The sequence below is a fragment of the Trachurus japonicus genome, chromosome 24 (assembly GCF_045865225.1).
Source record: "Trachurus japonicus isolate A0001 chromosome 24, Traja_1.0".
NCBI classification, from domain to species: Eukaryota; Metazoa; Chordata; class Actinopteri; order Carangiformes; family Carangidae; genus Trachurus; species Trachurus japonicus.
In genome coordinates, this window is record NC_140930.1 from 29,443,824 (window position 1) to 29,467,911 (window position 24,088).

Consider the following 24,088-nt stretch of genomic DNA (forward strand, 5'->3'; position numbering starts at 1 on the left):
GACAAAGGGCACTCGGATATAAACAAACCAAAATAGAACTAAAAGCTCCGTGTCAGTATTTGATTGCAACTACGGTATGTTGTGCTGTCTAATGTGTTATCATACCATGAGGGCATGAGTATGTAAACTCATACTCATTATTACTTTGACCTGGTTTGAATCCGCCCTCCTCAATATGCACGTTTGGAACGCCATGGCTTGTTTTGGTCTACAGTCAATGGCTGACACACTGCCAGAGTCCTGTGGGTGGATCAGCCACCTCGGTATTCATCTTCTACATGGACCATGAAATAGCCTCTAATTAGATTGTATTAGGCAATTAATCTGTAATTATTTGGTTTATAAGGCGTAGCAGACAGAACGTCCTGTACCGAGGCGAGCGAGGAAATAACAAGTGTAATACACACTCTTCTGAGGCGTGTTTTCTTAATTGACAGGTGCTTCAGTCCGTCACAGTAGCGGCCGTTGCCAAACTTTCACCCCTCATTCGCAGGATCTGGATTTTGTTGCACCAAAAATGGCAGCGACTCAGCTCCAAGCTCCAAAAAATAATGTGTTAACACACAACTTTTTTCATTTATTTATTTTTTTAATGGAAACTGGATACTTTATCTGCTTCACACCATAATCACTGTCATGTTTCATGAGACACTAAATATTACAAGTTTCCGTATCTGATTCTTTCTTTTCGTTTTGCCAAAGCGCCTCCCAGACACAGCCAGCATGTAGAAGCATTTGGCTGGTGGTCATTTCTCTCTCCGTCTGGGATCTGTCTGCGAAGCGCCGTGAGCCCTTTTTGAAATTGATTTTTCTTTTTTCTTTTTTTTTCAATGGTTGTTCCTTGTTCCTCACCATGAAGAACACAGTGGGCTTTTGTCCTGCCAGGGAATGAGCCGCTGCAGGATCAGGTCCTTTTCATCATGTTCCATGTTAAATGTTTTATCAGCTTGGCTGGTGGAGACATGTACACGGAGATACAGAAAAAGGAAATTGCTTCTCCTTATTACATTTGACCTTTTGAGCAAGCTTTTGTTTTTTGACTCTTGTGTACCGAGGATGCTCAAGTTATCTCAGAGTGCAGGGGCACATTCCACAAACTGCAGATCAGGTTAGACCGGCGTGGAGTTTTTTCCCTTGGGAGAAAAAAACAACTTAATTTCCTCTGACATCTGTAATGATGTTTTTGTTTTCCTACATCATAAATGCACAGAAAAGTCTTTTATAATGTGTGTTAACCTGGGTTATCACTGAATATTAAATGAATAAAGATGAGTATGTCGCTACATATTGTGTTTGGAAGAAGTATTTTAGAGAATAAAGCACCTTGACTATCTCAGCTACTGCAGACAGTCAGGAAATATTTGCTGAGGAGGAACTGACCTGTTTACAAGAATAGAAATAATGAAGTCAAACTAACTCTCTGTAATTACACACACATGAAGCTGTGCAGCTTTACCTGCATGAGTGAAAAAGGAAGCTAACAGTTCCTGCACATTTCAGCCGTTAGGAGTTTTTTTGATCTGGTTTTCGGTGTCAGGTGATGAATGAAGATGTTTCTTTCACGGACGTGGGAGTTTGAACACTTCACTGTTTTCATTTGTTCTCAGTGTTTCAGTATCAGGGCAGTATTTGAAGGCGAGAGTGGTGCAGTTTGGGGGGAAAACCAGCACATGTGATGTTTGTAAAATAAATGCGAAGTGAATGCAGACACTTGTTGTCATGCAACACTGTCAACTCACTGAATCTTAATGGGTAGTGATGATGTCCCTGTTTCCCCCTCACCCCATCTAAAACCCCCACACCCCGAGCTCACTGGGCTGTTATGAATCCATCATCCATTCATCAGCTGTTGCCAGGCAGAATGGAAGAAAGATGCACCGTGGATGTGACACACAGACACACACACATCAGTTAGTCATGGGGGACTTGCAGTCTTCCAGCTCATTGAACCTCTATTGAAGGTTAACCCTTGTTTGAACTCCGATAGGGTGTCTGTCTGTGGACGGCTGATCGTCCTAAGCCAGATGTGACCCCATCCTCCACAAACAGACACACACACACCACCTTACTCCATCCCTCCAGTGTCAAACACATGTGCACTCGCATCCACCCACGTACACACAACTTATCTCCTTGTTGGGGAAACGTGAGTCTCACCTGGGACTTGTGGTTACTCCTACTGTAACACAAATTTGCACACCAATTCCCCGTTGCGTGACCTGGAGCCATGTTGGAAATGTGCGTTTTCCACTGTTGGAGACGATGTTCATTCATGTAAATAATTGATTTACAGGTTCAATCCTGAATGTCTGTGCACATCAACAGCTGTCACGCTATCCAGGGTTTGTGCCGCGGCCTCCTGTCCCCAGTTTCATGGAGAATGTATCGCAGCAGCAACAGCTGATTGGACCAGTTTATTGGTGGTCCAATAAAGACAACACATATTTGCATTTTCACAAAAGTGATGTGGAAATTGCATACAACCATTGTGTATTGTCTCTTTTCTGTCTTATATCTCTTTTGAATAATTTCAATAACGAACATGATCTGTAAACTTTAAAGTGAAACCTCATATGAATGGATTAGTAGTTAGCATCTTCAGCAATATGTCAAACTTATAGTGTTAAAATGTAAATTAAAAGTGTACTTTGCACTGTCTTTTGAAGTAATGACATTCATTTAGCATGAAGTTTACCACAGCTGTTATTGGTTGTCTGATTGATTGCGATTTACCGAGAGTATGGTTGAGACTTGAGGAATAACAAAAGTAATAGTGACTGTAATGAGACAAAATATGGTTAACACCCTTGTTGACCTGTTTGAATAAAGTCTCATTCTGACCTAACCTCATACTGCAGCAGTGTGGTGCACACCACATGTGCTTAAATGACACCTGCCTGGCTGCACATCACTGTCTCTCTGAGGCTCCTGTCTGTCTTTACTTAACAAAGGCAAAACATGGATAAAAGACACTAAAAAGCATCATTTTTGTGGCAGCTAAAGTGTAGTGTACCATCGGCTGCGGCCCAGCAGCTTGACTCTCCACATCATAAAAGACTGTTGTTTTGTACGGTTGCCTTTTCAAGGACACATTGTATCTGAAGCTCCATCTAACGGCCTTGACTCTATTTTCTTGGAGCCAGTTTTCTGAGCGGAGCTGATGGGACAGAGTCACTTCTGCTGTCGGACTTGACAAATGCTCTTTGACTTTGTCTCTTTGTATCTCTGTGCTCATCATGCCCTCATCAGGATGTTACCACACTGGATTTGTTCTTTTCCATTAACTGAAAAAAAATCTGCATGGTGGAGTACAAACAGTTTGTTGAAACTATCTCCACTTTTCATTGTCAGATGCGTTTCAGTCGGTTTTAAGCCTAATTTCTAGTTTTCTCAGGCAGGTCTGTCAGTAGGTGTTTTCACTCAAGGTTAGCAGTGACCTAGTTGTAATCAGAGTTTGCCAATGCAGTTTCCTGTGCTTGTAGTTTCCGTCCCGTCACGTTACTTTGTGTTAGTGACTCATTCACCAGCGATTCTGTTCACTGTAAATCACAGTTTGAATCAGCAGACGCCTGACAGCAGCATATCTCCACACACCTCTTCAAAGGTGATGTGTAGATTTACCAGAGCAGAACAGCCGACACGTAAAGATAACATAAGATGTGCTCTGTTTACATACTGTTGTTTGCAAACCAGCCTTCACACCACCGTTGGACTAATTTGCTTTAGATTATAATATGTGCTCACTGATTTATTGAGTTGGTTTGGGGCCAGTGTTGGCCGTGTTAACACACTGTGAAAACACAGCTGATATGAGAGCTCGATAAGAGAGATTCGTGAATGTTCGTTGTTACGCTTCATTATACCCAGGCAACTGTGGGATATGCAGTCTTTTGTTGTCTTGTGTAAACTGCGGCTACACACCACTGGAGTAGGACGTTCACCCAGGTCCTGTCACAGTCAAGTGGCGTGCAACTTTCCATGTAACACACGTAAACGCTAGAGATGGGCAATGATTTTCGAAAAGTCAAATAGTCATTCAGTTTAAAAAAATCGAATAGTTTGAGACAATTGTCTTGTCTGAAAAAATGTAAATGTTCCCTTTTTACTGTTGCAGAAGCAGACACATGTGGAACTCTGTCAAATGAAAACAAATGAAACTGAGGTGCAGCGCAAACTCTGCAAGGTACGGACTGTGATGAGAAAAATAGTCGATTAATAATCAAATAGTACCCTGGGCTGCGATTATCGAATAGTACTTTTGCTTGAAATGCCCATAGTAGGCTAAAGGCAGCTCCCATAAATCTGTAGTTTCTACTCGTCATTAACACCAGTTGTTCCCTGATTATCTATGGATCAGATTTAGAAACACTCACTGCCTGTGCTGCATGAAGTGAAAGCCTTTTTTCTTTTTCTTTTTGAACACTCTTCAGTTTTGCTCTACTTTCTTTATTCTCAGTTCTTTGCCTTCAGCCAAACTGACGTGTTGACACAACAACGACACCGTCTTTCTTTAGGTTTCTGCATTTTGTTTGGATGCATGACTTCTTTTCTCACAGATGCCTTTTGTCTGCGATTTCTCTCCGGATTATTTCTGGCATTTCCTTCTCGTCTTAATCACCTGCCTGCAGTCTGTCACTCTCACTTTTTTGCCCAGCGGGTTTTGGCGTCGCCAGACATTCAACCAGAAGTGACAGAGGCTTTCATCACACACCTTCCCCTTTTTCTAAACAGTCAACCAGAGAAGAACAAAGTGTGTGGGTGTGTGTGTGTGTGTGTGTACCCTGCGGCTTCCACTCTGTCATATTCATGTGCTTCCCCCTGTTTTAATGGATGTCTCTGCTGTCACCGTGGCAACAGATAGCTTTTGGACAAGTCCTGGCAGACGAGCCGTGTGGCGGTGCACAAAAGTAACTGTTAATGTTTCATGATGGTGATGTTTTATATCTTTGTGGTGGTGTGTGTGTGTGTGCGTGTGCGTGCCACAGGTTAAGTTGGCCCCATTGCTTGACAATAACTTCAGAGTAAAAACACCTGAGAGACTCTTTATCCTTTTTCCTCTGCTCCCATTCCTCTTCTCCTGACAGGTGAGATTTATCTGGAGGGAGTGAGTTTGAAACATTTCATCAGAAATTACCATCATCGTGCCCCAAAGCAAAGACCCAGAGCTGTTCAGTGTGTGTGTGTGTGTGTGTGTGTGTGTGTGTGGCAATGGAAGAGTAGTTACTGCTGTGAGAAAATAAGTATCACATAATTAGGACAAAATGGAAACATGGTTTGGTATGTAGAACAAAGCCAAGCTCGCTGGAGTCAGTGACACACTTTCTGCTCTGTTCCACAGTTACCTGAAATATTTATTCCTTCATTATCACACATGGGCTCCACATTAGTTAACAGACAGAACCATGTATATTCTTGTATATTCTTTATTTTTTCACAACTTTTGAGATTTTTCGACACAGAAAATGAACTTGACTTCTGCCAAGGCCGATGCTGAACAACATCCACCAAATGTATGTTTCAAAATACATTTTCAAAATTACAACAAATGGTCCAGATGTGCTGCGAAATTGAATGGGTTTTTCGCTGGCACATTACTGTAGCCTACCTACTGCAGCACTTTGAAAACATAATACCTGTGTGTGCTTTGTGTCACACTAATAACGTAAGTGGAAATTAGAGGTCGACCGATTAATCGTTTTGGCCGATTAATCGGCGCCGATAGGACGTTTTACAAACTATCGGAATCAGCGGAACTTGGCTCCGATAGTGGCCGATGGCTGCAGTTTTTTCCACAGCGCCATAAACTGCTTCTTCCCTGCCGCTCTCTGTCTCTCTGATCACTGAGGGGCGGGGCTGCTCTTCACACACACACAGAGCATGGGAGAGAGAGAGAGACAGCGTGCAGCAGCAGCAGCAGAGAAGTGACCCAGGTGAGGGTACTGTAGGTGCGGTGCGACCGCAGTAAGAGAGAGGCGGCAGGTGGAGGGGCTGACTGGAACGAAACTCTCTTGTTATTTAATGAGAAACACTGTAGTATTTTCTCTTAATCATATAAGGGTTCCTGCATAGATAATGTGGTGGCGGCTGCCACGCTAAATATCTCACCACCACCAGCTCACGAGTCAGTGTTTTTTGTTTTTTTTTCCCCTCAGGCTTTTTGTGCTTTTATTTTGAAAGGACAGCTAGAGAAAGACGGGGAGGAAGAGAGAGCGCCGCTTCAGCTTCAGAGTTGGGGCAGACGCACAATAATGGCTCTTTACACTACAAAGTTGGGCTCTATGGGTCTACTCGACTTGGTTTAGGTCCTGTTCCATAACAGCAGAGTTCCTCCTCAGCGGGGACGGGGACCGGGGTCGTCATATCACGGCCGCTACGTGCGTCTCGCTCTCTTTTTTCTCTCCTCCCGTCAGCTCCAAACACACTCGTCTGCAACTCGATCACGATCATTACAGCGTGGTTTTTCTTTTTACAGTCTATGGGTTTTCCACACAGTAGGCTAATTGTAGTGAAACAGTCACCTGTTAATGTACGGCGTAACCACACAACGAGCTAACGTGTCCTGTTTAGTTACAGTCTCCTCTCCTGCAGCGTCACGTCCTCACTACAGCTGTTCTGATGTAAACAAACTCACGCGTGGAGTTTGGCTGTTCGTCACTCACAGGGTCCAGGGATGATTCAGTGTCCCACATCCTTTAGTTTTACAGTAGCTAATAGCTATATATTATTATTAAAAAAAAAAAAATTAAATAAAAAAAAATTAATTAATTTTTTTTTTTTTCGTGGGGGGGGGGGGTATCGGCCGATTAATCGGCTATCGGCTTTTTCCTGCTCCAAACTATCGTTATTATATCGGAATTTAAAAATCCACTATCGGTCGACCTCTAGTGGAAATGAAACCTTTACCGACTTTCAGGATCTTAACAACCGTAAAATAGGACATTGAACTCCTTCCTTTTAACTTGCTGAAAGTAATTAGCTACAGCTAAATGTCTACAGAGCCTTTATGCACCGCAAACTGATTTTTTTCTTTTTTTCTTTACTCCACATTTTCCTCAAGGGCATAAAACAAGTCAGGATGAGACTTTGTGTGCAGTGATGAAATCTTTCCTTCTTTTTGTTCAAATAACTTTGAGCTTCATAATTAATCATTATAATATAAAAATTGCAGTGTGCATGTGCAATATCCAAACAGCAGAAGCAGATTTTTTTTTGAGAAGTAAAAAGAAAAAAAAGTGGGAAGAAAATCCTATTCATTTATGTAATAATTGTGATCTTCTTCCAAGAACAAACAAAGAGTTTGATTCTAAAATAATATCATCCACTGAGATGGACAGATGAGTTCTTACAGCTTTCTCTATGGGATCATTTTACAGTAAATGCAGCTGAAATCACAGCTCATTCTTTCTCTTCCATTTATGAGTTTGGTGAATCACTGGCGAATCCAGACACCCACTAGGTTTTGACCTAGTCTTGTTTTTATGGAAACGTGTTTCCTGCCCCCCAAAGAGCCAAAGAAAGGTGTTTTAATTTAAATAAATATTTGTTTTGCCCAGAGCGAAAGTCTCTGAGTTTTTCTCTCAGTTTAGGTGGTTGCCCCCCCTCCACCGAAGTAATGGACCAAAGGGAAACACTATGTCACATTAATTCAGCCAATGTTCATATGCATCACTGCTATCAACAGTACATTTTAGGGTTAAATCAACCTTAGTACACTCATATTGTTCGTTGTAATAACTCGCACTGGGACATAATAGCCCCGTATTATCAGTGTGTGTGTGTTCCTGTGTGGGGCCCCTGGAAAATTCCATTCCTACTCTCAATTGATGTTTCCCAAAAAACATGTTTATTTTTCAGGAGTCTGCATCTCCCCCGTCTGTGTCTGGCTCCACCACCTGCCAGGATGATTGACAGATTTAGTGACTAGTAAACTGACTCATCTGCTGATCGCCTGGTTCAGCGTGTGGCTTGTTTTCTGAATAGGTGGCTCATGAATGAGGCTAACATACTGGCTAAATGACGGGCAGCGCTGATTATTTGTCCGTCTAATTAATGGCTGTTTTCTAATCTGCAGCGATGTCTGCTGGCTGATTCTGTAAATGGCCTTCCTGGCTAATTGCATGAATCATATTCAGTGTTACTGTGTAAATGAGTGCACTGCTGGGTGACATCTGTTGGTCTGGCTGGAAAAACAACAGAGAACAAAAACAAAAGGGGAAAATCCAGGGGGAAAGCAGAGAAGTGAAAAAGGAAAAAAAAGAAACAAGGAAGGAGGAAAAGAAAGAAGAGATTGGGTGGATATGGATAAGGAAATGAAAAAACAGAGAGAGAGGAAGTTACTGGACGTGTAATGAGTGAAGTGAGTGTGATGGAGAAGTGTCTGCTCTCTTCAGCGCTCAGTCTGTGCCGTCCACATGGTGTTTTGGCAAGTAGGTGTCTCTGCGAGGTCCAGCCGGGACACACACAGTGTGTATGTGCGCCTGTGGACCTAGCGTGATGTTGAGGTGAAGTCTGCTCATGTGTCACACCACAGGGAGCTGCCACACACTTCTGTGCCCTTATAAGGAGAGTGTCTAGTGTGTATTGTCCCTGTGGGGCCTCCATCCATCCATCCATCCATCCATCCATCCACCCACAGCATCCCACTTCTTTTTCCCTCACTCTGTTGCTGTGCAGGTTCCACAGAGAAGGGATGTGGGGAGGGGGGGGGTTCAACACAGATGGATGAGGAAGATGTACTGTGACAGATGGACAGATGGAAAGAAGAAAACTGTGTGGTTTAGTCTTAAATCTGTGACATGAGAGCTTGGATATTGTACATGTCTCTTCATCTGTTGTTAAGTGCTGGATGTTGGCCACTTAGAAACAGTGTCACCTTTGTTTCACCTTACACATTACCGTGTCCACCACTAATGTCCCACTAAGTTTGCATCTTGGTCACAGTCCTGCTGGTTGATGTAACAGGTATTTTTAACATTCAAATGTTGATCCAAGTTTCAGCCTCCACTAGGGCTGTCACAGTCATGACATTTTAGTTGACGATTAATTGGCATAAAAATAACTGTGATTAAAGTCCCAGTATGTAACTTATTTGGCTTTTTATTAGCAAAAATCAAATATTGCTTTCATAAATACGTATTTCACTGAAGTGGAATCACACCCACATACAAATGAAAGCTTTCTCCTACCTTAGAATGAGTTGTTACAAGTCGTTACAAATACATAAGTGGGCGGCGCACCGAACCGAGGCGGCCATGTTGCATCGCCACTTTTTATGTTGAGTGGCAGCGTGACCGTAGGTAACCATAGAAACTCACCGGAGCTGTCGGCTCGGGGAGAAAGTTTTCCAGGTAGCGCCTGTTAAAACTGTCACCACTGTGTAGTGTGAGGAAGGACGGAGGCACTGATGTTGCATTCAGGTGCAGTCAGGCAGACGGCCGTCGGCAAACCAACCGGATGTAATTTTACTCGATTAGAGAAAGACGGTAAAACGTGGGTCAGGTAAACAATACGACATCATCACCATGACAACATATTGTCACGCCTGTATTGTTTTGCCTCGTGCTGGCGGACCACTTGTTTACATAGAGGCTTGTTTATCCTGTTACATGCAGCGTCTGTTGTCTGTCTGACGTCTGCCCGATTTCATGTGAATGCATAGGGGTGTAACGGTATATGTATTCGTCCCGTGCCGTCACGGTACGGGGGTCACGGTTCGGTGCACACAGTCACACGACGAATACGTCTGAATGAATATAAAAAAAAAAATTAAAAAAAAAAGTCGAGTCCTCACTCGAATCCAGGTGGCGGTAATGAGCCTCGAAGCTGCCTGCAGCCGTCATAGCAGACGAAGAAGAGAAGTGATGAGAGAGTGAAGTTAGAGGAGGAGAGCTGTCTGCTTCATTCATGTCACTGTGGCTTCTCAATGAAACAAACGGCGGCGGCGGCTCGCGACCATAATACATCCATGCTCGCGACTGGTCCACCGGACAAAGTCCGTCGGCGATGTTTCACGGATGCGCGGTGAGTCGCTAGAAACGCATCAAACACGTAGCGCATGTTCAACCCGATATGTCAATCACTGGTGCAAGTAAAAAGACAAGTTGTGTGCAACAACTTATCCCGCAGCTTTTAAGCCTCTTGACATGAACACAGACAGGTGAGGAGAAAAGGAGACCGCACACTATTATAATCAGACACATTTTGTCTGATGAAGGGCTGACGCCCGAAACGTGTGAGTGACATAGCTTTTAACTAGTGAGCGGTCTCCTTTTTTCCTTACCTGTGTCTTTCTTGGTGGTCCAGCACCTAGTCTTCAGTTTTTTGGGGAATGTGCGTGTAGCTGCCTAATATGTTTTATGAACACAGGCAGGACCAGAAACATCACCAAAGTAACTGCTAGTCTAATTTAACTGTGTAAACCAACATTGATGTCAGTTTATTGTTTTGTTTTTTTAATAATATTTTTTAAATAATAATAATAATTTAATAATTCAAATAATAGTTGCCAGTTGTCAAGTGCACGTTTTTTTCCCTCTAGAATTAATGAATGGCATTATAACACTCCTAATGCACTTGTTTTATTTTGTATTCTTTTTTCTTTTTACTTCTATAACACAAGACAGATTTTAGTTTTACATTCAATTAGTGTCTGTTGTACCGAAACCGTACCGAACCGTGACCCCTGAACCGAGGTACGTACCGAACCGTGACTTTTGTGTACCGTTACACCCCTAGAATGCAACATAAAGAATACGTTCTGATATGCAACCGCACCGCTAGATGGGGTTAATTCCTACATATTATACCTTAACAGCTTCGGCGTCGGGTCATTTTATGCTAAATAGTATAGGCCTAAACACAGTGTAATATTACATACACTTTATGAAGAAGAAGAAGAGCCATCTATTGGCTTTGCAATCTAAATCCATGATGCTAATGTCAATAGATGCTCATCGAAATGTGAAATTTGTGGCGCTCTACTCATGTGTCATTAAATAATAGCAGAAGAAGGAGGCACAACGTGACGATGTCATTAAAAGAGGACCAAGTCAAACTTCAAACGGTGGAAAACGACAAGGAAGTAGTGATTGAGATGGTTAGATTACATTTCTGTTCCGCGCTGATTTTATACAGATGAATCATGTAAACCATTTTACCAGTTATGCAAAATAATTGCGGTGAGCTCAAATGATTGGGATCGGGCGATGATGTAATAATTATAACAGGCCTGACCTCAAATCACTATGAAGCAATGCTATCATTTTAAACTTTTAATCTGTAGGCCATTTCTTCACAACACCAGGCTGCAGTGCATCAGGACACGTTCCACCCAGAGTCTGTGTGCAGCACGCAGCAGAGATTTACCAGCTGAAAACTAGTGTTGCACCGATACCATTTTTTGGCCCCCGATACCGATTCCGATTCCCGGCTGTGCAGTATCTGCCGATACCGATACCGTTCCGATACCACACAGTTTGGAAAAAAAAATATATAAGAGCTTTTTTTCTTCTAATACTATAATCCAGTAGAACTTTTTTATTGCCTACCTGGTAAAAATGTTTAAGTAACACGTTATTTAAACTTTAAATAATGTTGAGGGTCCAATGTAACGCATTTTTAATTTTAGGAACAGTAAACACACCCCAAACATTTTTCCTCTGACTTGACCAACACAATAGATTTGATACATGAAATGGTCTTTCCTGCCACTACACTAATGATTACTGTATATACATAAATAACAGTAGCATAAACTGATTGGTTGAACGCAGCCTGATGTAAACATTAATAAACTCAGTAACCAATCACACAGGCAACTCCATGCTGTCCATGTGTGATGTTCAGGGACAGGTCTGAAGACAGAGCTCTGAGGTTGAAGTCCTATAATAATGAGATGAGATGAGAGACACCTGTGACAGTGACAGGTCTACTCTGTAGCTTCGTCTTGACCACATGTCAGCTGATCAGCTGCAGCAGAGGAAACTCCGCTGCTCTCAGCTGCACCGCAACGAGCGCTTTTTTTTTTTTTTTTAATTAAGCTCCGGTAGCGACCGCGCCGACATAACGTAGCGGGATCTCTATTTACATGTGTGCGCACCGCACACGGAGAGAGGAGGTGAAAAGAGACAACACTGTTACCTGCTGTATACTGGCCACAGACCAGTGTGTAACGAGTGAAAAAGCCGCCGTCACTGCAGCCTGAACGCAGCTCAAATCGACCCGGTGCCTCAGCACGGCGACCAAGCTTTGATAAACACACCGGACCCGCGTCGGTTTGGCAGCTCAGTGACGGCGGCTTTTTGACTCGTTACACACTGATCTCTGTGTTTTAGCGATGGTACAGGCTGAGGCCAGTATACAGCAGGTAACATTGTTGTTGTCTCTTCTCACCTCCTCTCTCCCCTGTGTGCTCAGTGCGCTGCTCAGTGCGGTGCGTACACATTTAAATAGAGATCCCGCTACTTTATGTCGGCTTTGCTTGTTTACATTTCACAAAAAACTCCTTGAAAAGGATTGATTAACTGCAATTAATTGAATTGTTTACATCCTTACTTGGCTTGGCATGCACTGAACACGTGTGATCACACAGCAGTGAGTGTCGGGCGAGAGAAGACACAAGGCGCAGCTTTCATATCAGTAAATGGCATCGGTGCGTCATTTGTTTTACTCGTCGATACCGATGCCAGCATTTTAGTGCGGTATCGGGCCCCCTACCGATACTAGTATCGGTATCGGTGCAACACTACTGAAAACCAACGGATGAACTGGATTGTTGAAGATCTGATGCAGAAAGTGTCTCAAATGACAGTTGTTACGCCCCGGCTTTACTGATCTGGTGTCCACTGATCGTTTGCAGATACACTGCAAAATAACTGAGAACACACAATAAAAACAAATTCATTTCAACCGCTACATATTTTCATGTTGATAAGATTTCACTAACTTACTACTACAGTATATTCAAAAATGAATCTCAGTTACAAGCTTCAGACAATCCTGTAGTTTAATCTTGTTCAGCAGGGAAACGTCACATTGAATGCACGCTCGCTTAATTTTGATAGAATATGACAGCGCTGTCCATTTTCACCCGGGAGGGGGTTATGTTACATTTGGTCCCAGTGACCACTAGCAGCCACAGCTTGTCGCGGGACATTTAATACTCCAGTGACCATGCAGCAGACAGAAGCTTAATCAGCATTATTTTGGATATAAAAGACATGGGTGTCAATTTCACTGCTGCATTATTCAGGGGTGTGTTCGCTGATGGGAGGAGGGTTGTGTTTCTTCCCTCAGCGCATGTGTGTCGGGATCAAAGCAGGTTAATGGGGAAACTTGACACTGTACCTGGCAGGTGTGGGATGTGCACGTGTGGGCAAACACACAGAGGGTTAGAGTTAACTCTTTAAAACATGTAAACATTTATTTCAGTTTTATAATTGATTGTTTTTCCTCTCCTGTTTTAGAGAGAAAGAGAAAGCGGATGATATAGACAGCAACCCAAGGTCCTCTACAAGAGAAGGTATGTGATCAAACACACACACAGACACAGACACACAGGTTTTCCGACTAGTCGTGTTTGAATAAGACGACAGTCTAAGCTTCCATTGAGCACATCAGCCCGGCAACAATGCTGTGGTTTAGATGATTACATAAGGGATTAGCCTGCGCTTGTTGTATTGAGCCCACAACTTTCTCTCTTGGAAGCTGCTGAATTGTTTGTCCTCAAAGCTGTTCAACACATCCTTAACTATTTAAATAACTTTTTTTAAACATTATTATTTATACAGTGAGTAGGATTAGATAAAAAGAACAGATACTACTCACAGGTCTGCTTCCATCTTGGTCATTAAAAATGACTAAACTACATTAAACATGATTCTGTGAATCTGCAAAGTTTCTTCACGGACAAACAGAATTTTTATATCAGTGGAAAGAGAAGCTACACACACCCACAGACTGTAAATAAAGATGGACGTAGCCTCTGTGACGTCAGCCAGAGGTTTCTGAGGAGCGGCTGCCGTGGTTTAACTCCCAGTCTGTCCAAAATTTGGCAATAGAAAATTGGCTATGGAGACCAAAACTGTTTTTATACCAGGCTGTTAACGTGTTTATTCCTGCTGTAAAGACAGACATATTATGGGTATTGTCTTATGATGGGAACAATTAAAAACAAAACAACACAGCTTAATTGAAGGTCAAGCCCTCTGGGGTTTTCCTGCAAACGTTATGTTCATGTTTCTTCCCCAAATGCAACGTGTGTGTCCTTTAGGTCCAACAAACATGTGTTTTGTCTAGCAGTGGTCTAGTGGTTTCTAGACCACTGCTAGTCTTCCTGGGGTCCACATTTAAAACCAGTAAATTTAAACATCACAACACGAAAAAGACAAGGCAAGTCAACAAAAACTTATATTACAGTTTTTCTCATTGCTAAAAACACTAAACCCTGTTGTCTGAACCAAATGCTAAGTTGCCTGAACTCACTGATTGAATCAGTCACTCTTTTGGCAAAACCATCAGCACTTTTCGTTTAGACACAACTTGCCAACATATTTTCATTGTGATGCACCTGTGTTGCATAATGCTGAGCACAGGTGGCAAAGGTCAAACACAAGTAAAGCACAGGTTTCACCGGTTGAACACAACAACTCAAAATTGATCACACTTGTGTCTAATGATGTGAGGGAACATATATGAAGTCCTGTGGCCTGATCCAGTACAGAGAAATGATGCTGTGGCTGAGTAATGCACTTCTCATTTGTATATTTTTGTACTTTATTTTTACGTAGGCCTACTGCATACAAGTGCGGGAGGAGAAGATGAGAGACGACAGGGTAAAGGAAGAGAGGATGGGGGAGGGAGGGATGAACCGGGAAGAAAAAAGAAGGAGGAAGTAAAAGGGGATGAAATAGATGTGGGGAGGGAGGGAGGGAGGAGGGGGAAAGAAAGGGAAGGAGAGAAGTGCTAAATGCACAGGTTTTTTGTTTTGCAACTTGCATTTAGCCTACAGTGAACAGTAAACATTTATTTCTACGGCTTCATGTCCTGAGCATTATGTTTTCCATTTTTCTATGTAGTGTTTAGTGACTGCTCAGTAGTGTTTTTAATTTTGATTGACTCGGGGCACAATTTGACAACAAAGTTCAGTTTTGAGCACAGATTGAACTGTTTTGAGGTGATCGTTTGGTTTTGCAAGAAGAGTCTGAGGTTTTGTGAATGTAGCTTGAAAATTGGGGTTCACAGAGCAGTTTTTGAGAAATGTGTCTTAGCAATCGAGAAAAACTGTAAATCTGCACAATCGGATTGTCATCTACATCAAAGAACGTACGTGTTCATTCCTTCCCTCATCAAAACACTCAAGAGGCCATGTTTTAAATGCCAGCAAAGTCATGCTGGCAGTCAAAACTACTCAACACGGGGCGCCGTATAGCTCAGTGGGTTGAGCAGCTACAGTCCTCACTGCTGTTCGAATCCCGAATCTTGTCATTCATTCTCCCTCTGTCTGCCTCCCCATTTCATGTCTCTCTCAACTATCATATCAGTTAAAGGCAACCCCCCCCCCCCAAAGAAGAAAGAAAAACTACTCAACAGGCCGCCTTATATGAAGAACGAAATCTTGCTGATTGAAAGAAACCTTTGTTTCCGGTATTCAGTCATTTAGATTCTTTTTTGGCCTCTTTATAAAAGCTAAATGTTAAAGGGATAGTTCAACATTTTGGCAAATTTGCCCATTGCCATAATCTCTATAATTTTAGGAGTAGGTTCGCTACCTTTAATTGTCGGTGCAAGCTATTTTAGAACGGTGGAAGAGTGTTTTGGAGTACAGGATTGTGTATTTGATGAGTTTGATGAGGGAAACCAAGAAATCCCATGAGCCTCCGTAGCGTAGCTCTGAGCAGCTCACGGCTCTGCTCCACCATTCTAAAAATAGCTTGCACCGACAATTAAAGGTGACGAACCTGCTCCTAAAACTGCAGGGATTATGGCAATGGGCCAATTTGCCAAAATGTTGAACTTTCCCTTTAAACTTTGTTGAGGTTTGTAGACAGCAAAGGAAGGTTATATAAACATTGCACTCATTTTGGTGCTTTAAATGCATAGAGTTTGCTTTAATTATAAAGCACAAACAGGCTTCAGACAGTGACACGGTCTCACAGACACATTTTTCAAAGCAAGAGAAAGGTTTAAATTGAGGTTGAATGGGGACAGTGGAGAAGTGAGGGGAGTTTCTGTGACTGGGACCAACCTGAGTGCTGTGTGAACTGTGTAGGTAGATCATTGATTAATTGAACACATTGACTGACAAGTTAATATAAGTTCCCCAGTCCCTCAAATCTGTGACGTCAACTTCAACAGCATGTGACCGTCTGGAGGGAATGGAGAAAAAAGATTTTGTAATTCCTGGGAGTTTTTTTTTTCTTTCCGATGAAGAGAAGTCTCACACTTTCTTCTTTCCTTTCATTTTTCTCTACCAAGCTTCCTGTAAATTGCTTAGAGGAAAAACCCCAATATCTACTTCTCAAATGGTTTTTAAGTTGCACCTTCAGCACATTCACATCCAAAAAAACATTCCTTTACTGCATATTGTATAGAATAAGGGCTTTTACTTTAACCCCCATCAGCTGGTGGTAAATATTGTGGGGAAGAGCAAAGTCAGAGTTTCCACATTGTATAGATAAGTGGCTGTGAAAGAGGAACTGAGCACAGGCAAGGACATTCTCTGCATAATTTCTCCTTCCCTGCCTGGAATTAAGATTTAAAGGTGAAGACAGGAAAGCAGCATGAGAGAGCAGTTTATAGCTCTGAGAAGTCAACGCACAAGTTTGATTTCCAGTGCAAATATTATTCACTGTCCCACAAACTATAATACGGAGCAACGTATTGTGATGCATGACATGCAGCCTTCATATGTCACGTCATAGTTACACTCCTCAGAGTCTTTACTCTGCAGCTGTAATCCCATGCACATCACTGTTTAACCATTGAATTGCATAAGTACTAAATGAGGTTAGGTTTCAGGTCTCTCTGCACGCGCTCCCTCAGCTCTCTGCTGCTCTCTCACTCGTTTTGTCGAGTCAGTGTTTGAAAGTTGTTAATAGATTTAAATTAAATTCCCATCCCATCCCCTGACCTGCGTCCAACTCGGGTCAAGAACTGGGGTGGGGGGGTTTAAAGACCTGGTCATGTGATGTGCTATAAGCTATTCAGACAGAGCATCAGTGTCGGTTTCACCCCATTCCTCGCAAAAAAGCATGTTACTAACAGATTTGTGAGCAGGATTGGAAAGATGGAACAAAACGTGACTCATAACTCAACCTTCAACTTCAACCATAAGCGTGTCCGTGACTGTTTTATGCATTTAGCAACAGCACTGAAAGAATGAGACAAGGTTAAAGCCCATCTGACACTGTTAAAATCCTATTAGTCTTATTTCAAAGAGCCACTACCAAGACTCATCCTTTATTGTTGAACATAGACATGCATCAGCTCTGAGAGACAGAACTCATCTTGACCTTTGTTAATATTATTATATGAGCCTGTCCTGCAGCGACCTGACAGTATATACTGTATGTAAATGAGCCTTCACTCTTTTGCTCTAGTTTTGCTGTTACAGTAACAAACCACACATGGTGCATCGCTTCAAGTGAACATGGGGGTGGGTGGGGAACAGACTGGATAGTCATATTCATATATGCACATTGTTACATTGTGTTTTCATCACGTTTGTATCTTTTACTCAATTAGCATAAAAAGGCTGGGGGGAGGACGGGGGATTACCACTCTCATTATGTCCCTCTGTTTCTGCCACTGTGCATTCCTGGGAGCGTGCGTTACATTTCGCAGTGCGTTCAGAGCGGAGCCCCCGCTGGTTTGTTTGTTTCATTTTCACCTCAGACTCTTGAGAGACTAGAAATAGTAGACAAAGCTGCAGGATCTGGTTTGTTTATCTCTGAGGGAAAATGAAGCGCTCATTCAACTTCCAAAGTTTCCTGTCACTGGATAGTTTGGCCGTCTTCAATTTGCTTCACCGGTTTTGGTGGGATTCTGTGTAAATTGGGTTTTTGAGTTGAGTCTGAGGTTTTGTTTCTTTACACTCTCTGGGAACTTCATGTCTGTATGGCCCACTCTTCTTTACCAGCTCTGGAGGCAGATGTCACACATGTTTTGCTCGGCTCTGAATCGCTGCTTTCTTTGCGAAACAGTAGCTGTAGCGTACCAGAATGCAATGCAGCTACATTTCCAATGACATCACCATGATAGACATTCCCCAGTGTTCACAAACCAGCTGGTTCAGTAGCTATGTTAATATACACATACACGTGCATAACACACACACACACACACACACACACACACCCATTTGATTCAAAGCCATAAAACTGCTCTTTGTCATTTCCTACAGCAGAGTCTATTGTAACAACACAAATTACTCATATCAGACAATGTAGGAGTACATGAGAGATTCACCTTCAGGGCATCTCTTTAAAGTACAAGTTTTCTCACAAACCTTTATAATGAATGAAAATGAAATGAGCCAAAAACTTGAATTAGTTTCCACCGAACCGTTCTCATGTGGTCTTTGGTAAAAACAGCAGCTCCCTCTTCCTGGGGTCCTCTGGTAGGTGTCTCTCTCTGATAGACCTGGCTGTCACATTTAACGGTTAACTGGCACCTGAGGGAAACCTCTGCACAGTTTGGCTGCAGATGAAGGCGACCGAGAATGTTGAGGAACTTGTTGTAGCCGCAGGTTAAGATTCACCCAGAAAAATGACAGCAGCAGCAGCAGCAGCAGCAGCAGCAGCAGCAGCAGCACATGTATCAACATGTCACCATTTTAACACAAGTTGAATCTCTGTCAGTGAAGCTGTAAAGAAAAACAACAAATGAAGCAGCACTGCCCCCTGCTGGTTGGACGCTATTTTATCAGTAGTGTTTTGTAGCTGCGTGAAATTGGCCATCAGACACATGATAATGTTTTTATTTCATTTATTTAGTTTTTTTATTATTATTTATTAAGTTTTTATTGAAGTTGTGTCGGTGGGATCAGAAGGCAGATTGTTTATATGCGGGCTGCCACATATTTATGAATTTATGAGGAGAACAAGATGAGGAAGGAAGGAACAAGCATGATTGAAAATAGTCGACAGTTGGCCAGAGGCTGTGCAGATAAATACAGTGTGATTATCATGTGCACACTACAGCACAGTGTCTCTTTTGTTGTCACTTCACACTCTGACTTAAGTCAAGGGGAAGTTGGATCAGTGTGTGTTTGTGTGTGTATGTGTGTGAGAGGGAGAGACAAAAAGACTGTGTGCTCCCTCGGTCTCGGCACACTATCAATCTGCATTTGCATGTCCTAAAATGTTGTCGCTAAAAAAAGCAGATTTCTGTTTCAGTTTGTTTTTGCATCTGGAATCTGAACTTTTGTCTCCCACCCATCATGAACTGGTTGAATCTTTTCAAGCCCGACAAGGTTGTTCTCTTGCATCCCAGTGACACAACTCTGACGTTCTCCCTTTTCTTTACCGTAACCCTGGCCGGCCGCATATCTATTGTAAGTTTAAGGCCTGCTGTGATTACAGAGTGTGTGACCACCCTCAGAGGCTGGGGAGGTAGACCGGTCCCCAGGAAAATTGCTACCTAACTTCTGCCTATTGCCTTCAATTTGCCTTTATAGAGTGTAACTGCCATTTAGGACCACATCCCTGTGTTAGGTCCCAGTTAGAAAAGGCCCCAGGCCAAAAGAGCAGAGGAGCTGCTTCAGAACCTCAGGGAGGAAATGCAGCTTCTTCACTGACAAGGAAAGAGTTGCACAATGTGAATCCCACTTTTACACAAAATATTTAAATGACCACAATCTAATGTTGTCTTTTACATAATGAATATTCTGAAATATTTCATTTCCTCTTCCGTTTGCATTTGCATTAGCATGAGATCACTTTTAGAGATGATGTCATTGACCTCACACTGTTGAATGAATTAGACAATGGTAAGAAGCTTTGGTCGCTCAGAAGACTAATGCTATCTTTGCATTATATGCATTCTAATAGCCCATAATACATGCACATTGTGAGACAGCCAATGCTCAGTCATAGTTAATATTAGTCTATACTAAAAATGTGTGCACTTGAAAGCATCAGTAGAACATTTGGCTTGTTGTTGGATACATAAATGTTTGTGTGTGTTGACTCATAAACAGTTGCACCAACCTGGGCTGAAATCATAAAAACCATCACTCAGAACAAACATAATCCACCAACTTATCATTGACAATGTATTATTAATGTATGTAGTGTAAATTGTCCCTATATTCATGTGTTGCTGTGTTTTTTACCGTTGTATTTTGACCATCAGGTTTGCTGGAATGGGTAACCTGCTAAAAGTCCTAACAAGGGAAATAGAGAACTATCCACACTTTTTCCTGGACTTTGAAAGTAAGTCTGGCCGAGGAGTGGAACAAAGGGAGAAAAAGATGGATGGATGGAGATGTGGGGAGGGAGGGGAGCTCAGCTGTTTCCTTTCTGTCAGCAGGTCTCTGCTCCCGATGATGAGGCCATGACGGAGTCTGCTTTCGCTCCTGCCTTCTCTCCTTTTGCTTTTTTTTCCGATCCCCTTTCTCTTTTCCTTCCACTCAGTCGTGACCTCCCGCTGTTTCAGCTCTGATCTCCCATCTCTGCTCAAATAACTTTTTTTAATGACTTTTTAACATCACACATACTTCTCTTCCTTTCTCTTTCTTTTCTTTTTTCTCTCTCTCTTGCAGAAACCAAATGGGGAATCTGTTAAAAGTGCTCACTTGCACAGAGCTTGAACAGGGGCCAAACTTTTTCCTTGACTTTGAAAGTGAGAACAGCTTATGCCTGTCCTTCTGCTCGGCCAACCCTCCCTTCCTTCATCCCTAAATTCATTTTCCCTTGGAGCTCTCTGCGGCCGCTGTTGCAGGTCAGGGGTCAGCCCATTCAGCTATTGAATCGTCGACCTCTCTCCTTTTGAATTTCTAATTCTGCCTCTGAAGGCTGTTATTCTGACTCCTGATTGATTTCAGGACGGTTTTGAACTCTATTCTCTGCATGTTAAAGTTAAAGAAGGATGGAGCTGACCCTTGACCTTCTGCTGTCTGCTTCTACTAACTTGTCTGCATGCAAGACCCTGTAGATTCACTGACAATGAGACACATCTGATGCATCTGTCTGTGGCATATTATAACTACTAACACATCATTGTATATATTGTGTTATGTTATAATAATGTTTTATCCTGTTTATCTTCCTGCATTATCTTACTGACTGTATTCACCATCTAATGATGTGATTAGCATTAATTCAACATTTCATCTTTCATTTTCATTTTCCTTTATTTGTTCGAGAGGGACAGTGTACATTAATGAACATTTTAAAAGGATAAAATGTAAATGCACCCAATTATAGCCAATAGGCTAATTTCCGTTGGCAGTCCCCCTGCCAGATGGAGCATGGCAATGAGACCTATGATAAAGGTATACAAATTACATTACATCTCTGCAGTGAAACATTGAGAGGATAGTTCAACATTTTGGCAAATTGGCCCATTGCCATAATCCCTATAGTTTTAGGAGTAACTTGTTACCTTTAATTGGCGGTGCTATTTTTAGAACGGTGGAGCAGAGCTGTGAGCTGCTCAGAGCTACACGCTACGGAGGCTCATGAGATTTCTTGGTTTCTCTCATCAAACTCATCAAATACACAATCCAACAACTCCAAAATGCTCTGGTGGACAAGTTGTGACCTACACATTCACCACGCTATGAGATAATAACGGAACGTTATGAGACATTTTCAAGGCAAATACAGAGACTGCTTGCCGAAAAACTGCCACGACGGGAAGGCGCATCAGCAGTTGCATGAATTTACCTCTAAAACAACTCTGTCTGGTAACCTTCTGTTATTATCTCATAGCGTGGTGAATGTGCAGGTCACAACTTGTCCACCAGAGCGTTTTGGAGTTGTTGGATTGTGTATTTGATGAGTTTGATGAGAGAAACCAAGAAATCCCATTCACCTCCGTAGCGTAGCTCTGAGCAGCTCGCGGCTCTGCTCTGCCGTTCTAAAAATAGCCTGCACCGACAAATAAAGATAACGAACCTACTCCTAAAACTGGCAATGGGCCAGTTTGCCAAAATGTTGAACTATCCCTTTAAGTCAGCTGCACCACTGCTGTGCTACGCACAAAACAGACACACTAGCTCATTTTTTTAACAGAGCAAATACATCTGCTTTGGTCTTCTTTTTTTTTTCCTCCCACAGAAAAAAAACACACAATAACGCTTTCACCCTGGCATTTCAGCCACACACTCACAACGTAGCCGAACCTCAGGCTTTGTTTATTCAGCAAAGAGGAAATGATGGGAGTGGAAGGGTTTTGAAATGCAAAACAGACCCCAGACACAGAGTTTTAATGTCAGTGATGCTCTATATTTAGAGCTGCTGTTTTAGACTTTGACTCTCTGTGGTCATGATAGCTGAAGCCTGTGCTCTGAGACTCTCAGCTGCCTGCAGACACCTTTTTCAAATTGGGAATTATGTGTTGTATTATAGAGCTCCCATTATTATTACACAAGGAATGTTTTTTAAGCTGAGCTGACAACACATTTTTGGATTATTCAGAGATCCGTGCAAATAATTGATGTCCTCCTCGAGGCATATTTGCAGGAAATACGAAACAAAACAGCTGATTTGCAGGTTGCATGCATGAAAGAACACAGTACAACAAACAAACACATCCAATCTTCAGTCATTCAAGTGCTGTAAAATGCCACAAACGTTACGATGCAGGCGTTTGAAACGTATGTTCATTTATTGCACGGCTCATTACCAGGGTTCTACAGTAGCTCCATGCAAAGCGCCTGCAGACACGTGTGAAATATTTCACAGTAGCTGAACGTCAACAGTTTTCCAACATATACTGTACTGTATATCTCTCCACTCGTCCTCCAGATGCCGGCTTTCAAACACTGCTGCCTCGAAATGCTCTCAGAGATCAGCCTTCTCTTTTCACTGTGTGTTCTTCAACAGGAAGCACAGGCTCTTTTCAAGCTTCAGGCAAAGATGGACTTAATGCATCCAGCCCAGTGTTTTTAGTTACAGAGATGTAGATATGTTCTGTACACATGGAAATAAAACCGATCTACAGCAGTGTCCTCTAACTCTTGCGTAAATGGTTCCAGTTTTATCAGTGTAGTTGTGTTGGAGCTGATCCATAACGTTTGGGTTTTGCATGTCAAATTCAAAGCGCCACTGCGTGTGGACAGCGCAGCAGGTTCTGGCAGCTGGCTGGTTATTGGCTCACGTGTGAGTGGATATACTACAGTTTATGTGCCACAAGCTGGAAATGTTGACTGACGTGAAATAATGTTTAGCTCCGCCCCCCTCCACACACACACAGTTCATTGTGCTGAATGTTTTTGCTGTTTCTGGCTTTTGCACTCGTTTTCCAATCAACAGCTTTTCAATTAGAAATCAGTAAATATATGAACAACGAATGAACTTCTAGTGGCTAAAGCGTTCAGCACACATGCCTGTGTCCTCCCACTGAGTCTTTCCTCACGATTGAAATACTGTTGCTATGTTTAGTTAAAGCCACTTCACATCAATGAGTTCAGCTGCAAGTTAAACATTACACATTACAAATTACAAATATTACAATTCACTTGGGGCTGATTCTTGATGTGAAAAGGCAGGAATTAATAGTTTTGTGATTTGTTTGCGTTGCTTAGCTACCGGGTGTGATGGTGTGTGTTATGCTCATGTTTGTCTGTTAGATGCACAGCCGACAGACGGAGAGCGAGAGGTGTGGAACCAGGTGAACTCAGTCCTCCAGGACTCAGAGAGCATCCTGTCCGGCCTGCAGGCGTACAAAGGAGCCGGCCAGGAGATCAGAGATGTGAGGAACACACACACACACACACACACGCACACACACTGAGACCACAGGCACTCACACACAAGCAAAATAAGTAAATAAAATAAACAAGCTACGACCTACTGTGTCTTCAAATCCATTTTTTATTATTCTCCATATTCCGTCCACACACCTGTCTGCTGTAACATCTGGA

At 42.4% G+C, this 24,088-nt stretch overlaps 1 protein-coding gene across 4 annotated transcripts in view; it reads left to right on the forward strand.

Annotated features, from left to right (window-relative positions):
- fam49a (family with sequence similarity 49 member A) overlaps positions 1–24,088 on the forward strand; it is a 39,807-nt gene that overhangs the window by 10,420 nt on the left and 5,299 nt on the right. The window contains exons 2-4 of one of the 4 annotated variants that reach the window (XM_085771534.1): positions 13,466–13,519; positions 20,353–20,432; positions 23,795–23,916. In XM_085771534.1, the coding sequence (XP_085627660.1) occupies positions 20,363–20,432; positions 23,795–23,916 (192 nt within the window). In that variant the 5' untranslated portion in view covers positions 13,466–13,519; positions 20,353–20,362. Of the gene's footprint in view, positions 1–13,463; positions 13,520–20,352; positions 20,433–20,761; positions 20,842–23,794; positions 23,917–24,088 lie in introns of all 4 variants that reach the window. The other 3 variants (XM_085771532.1, XM_085771533.1, XM_085771531.1) reach the window with 3 other exon arrangements.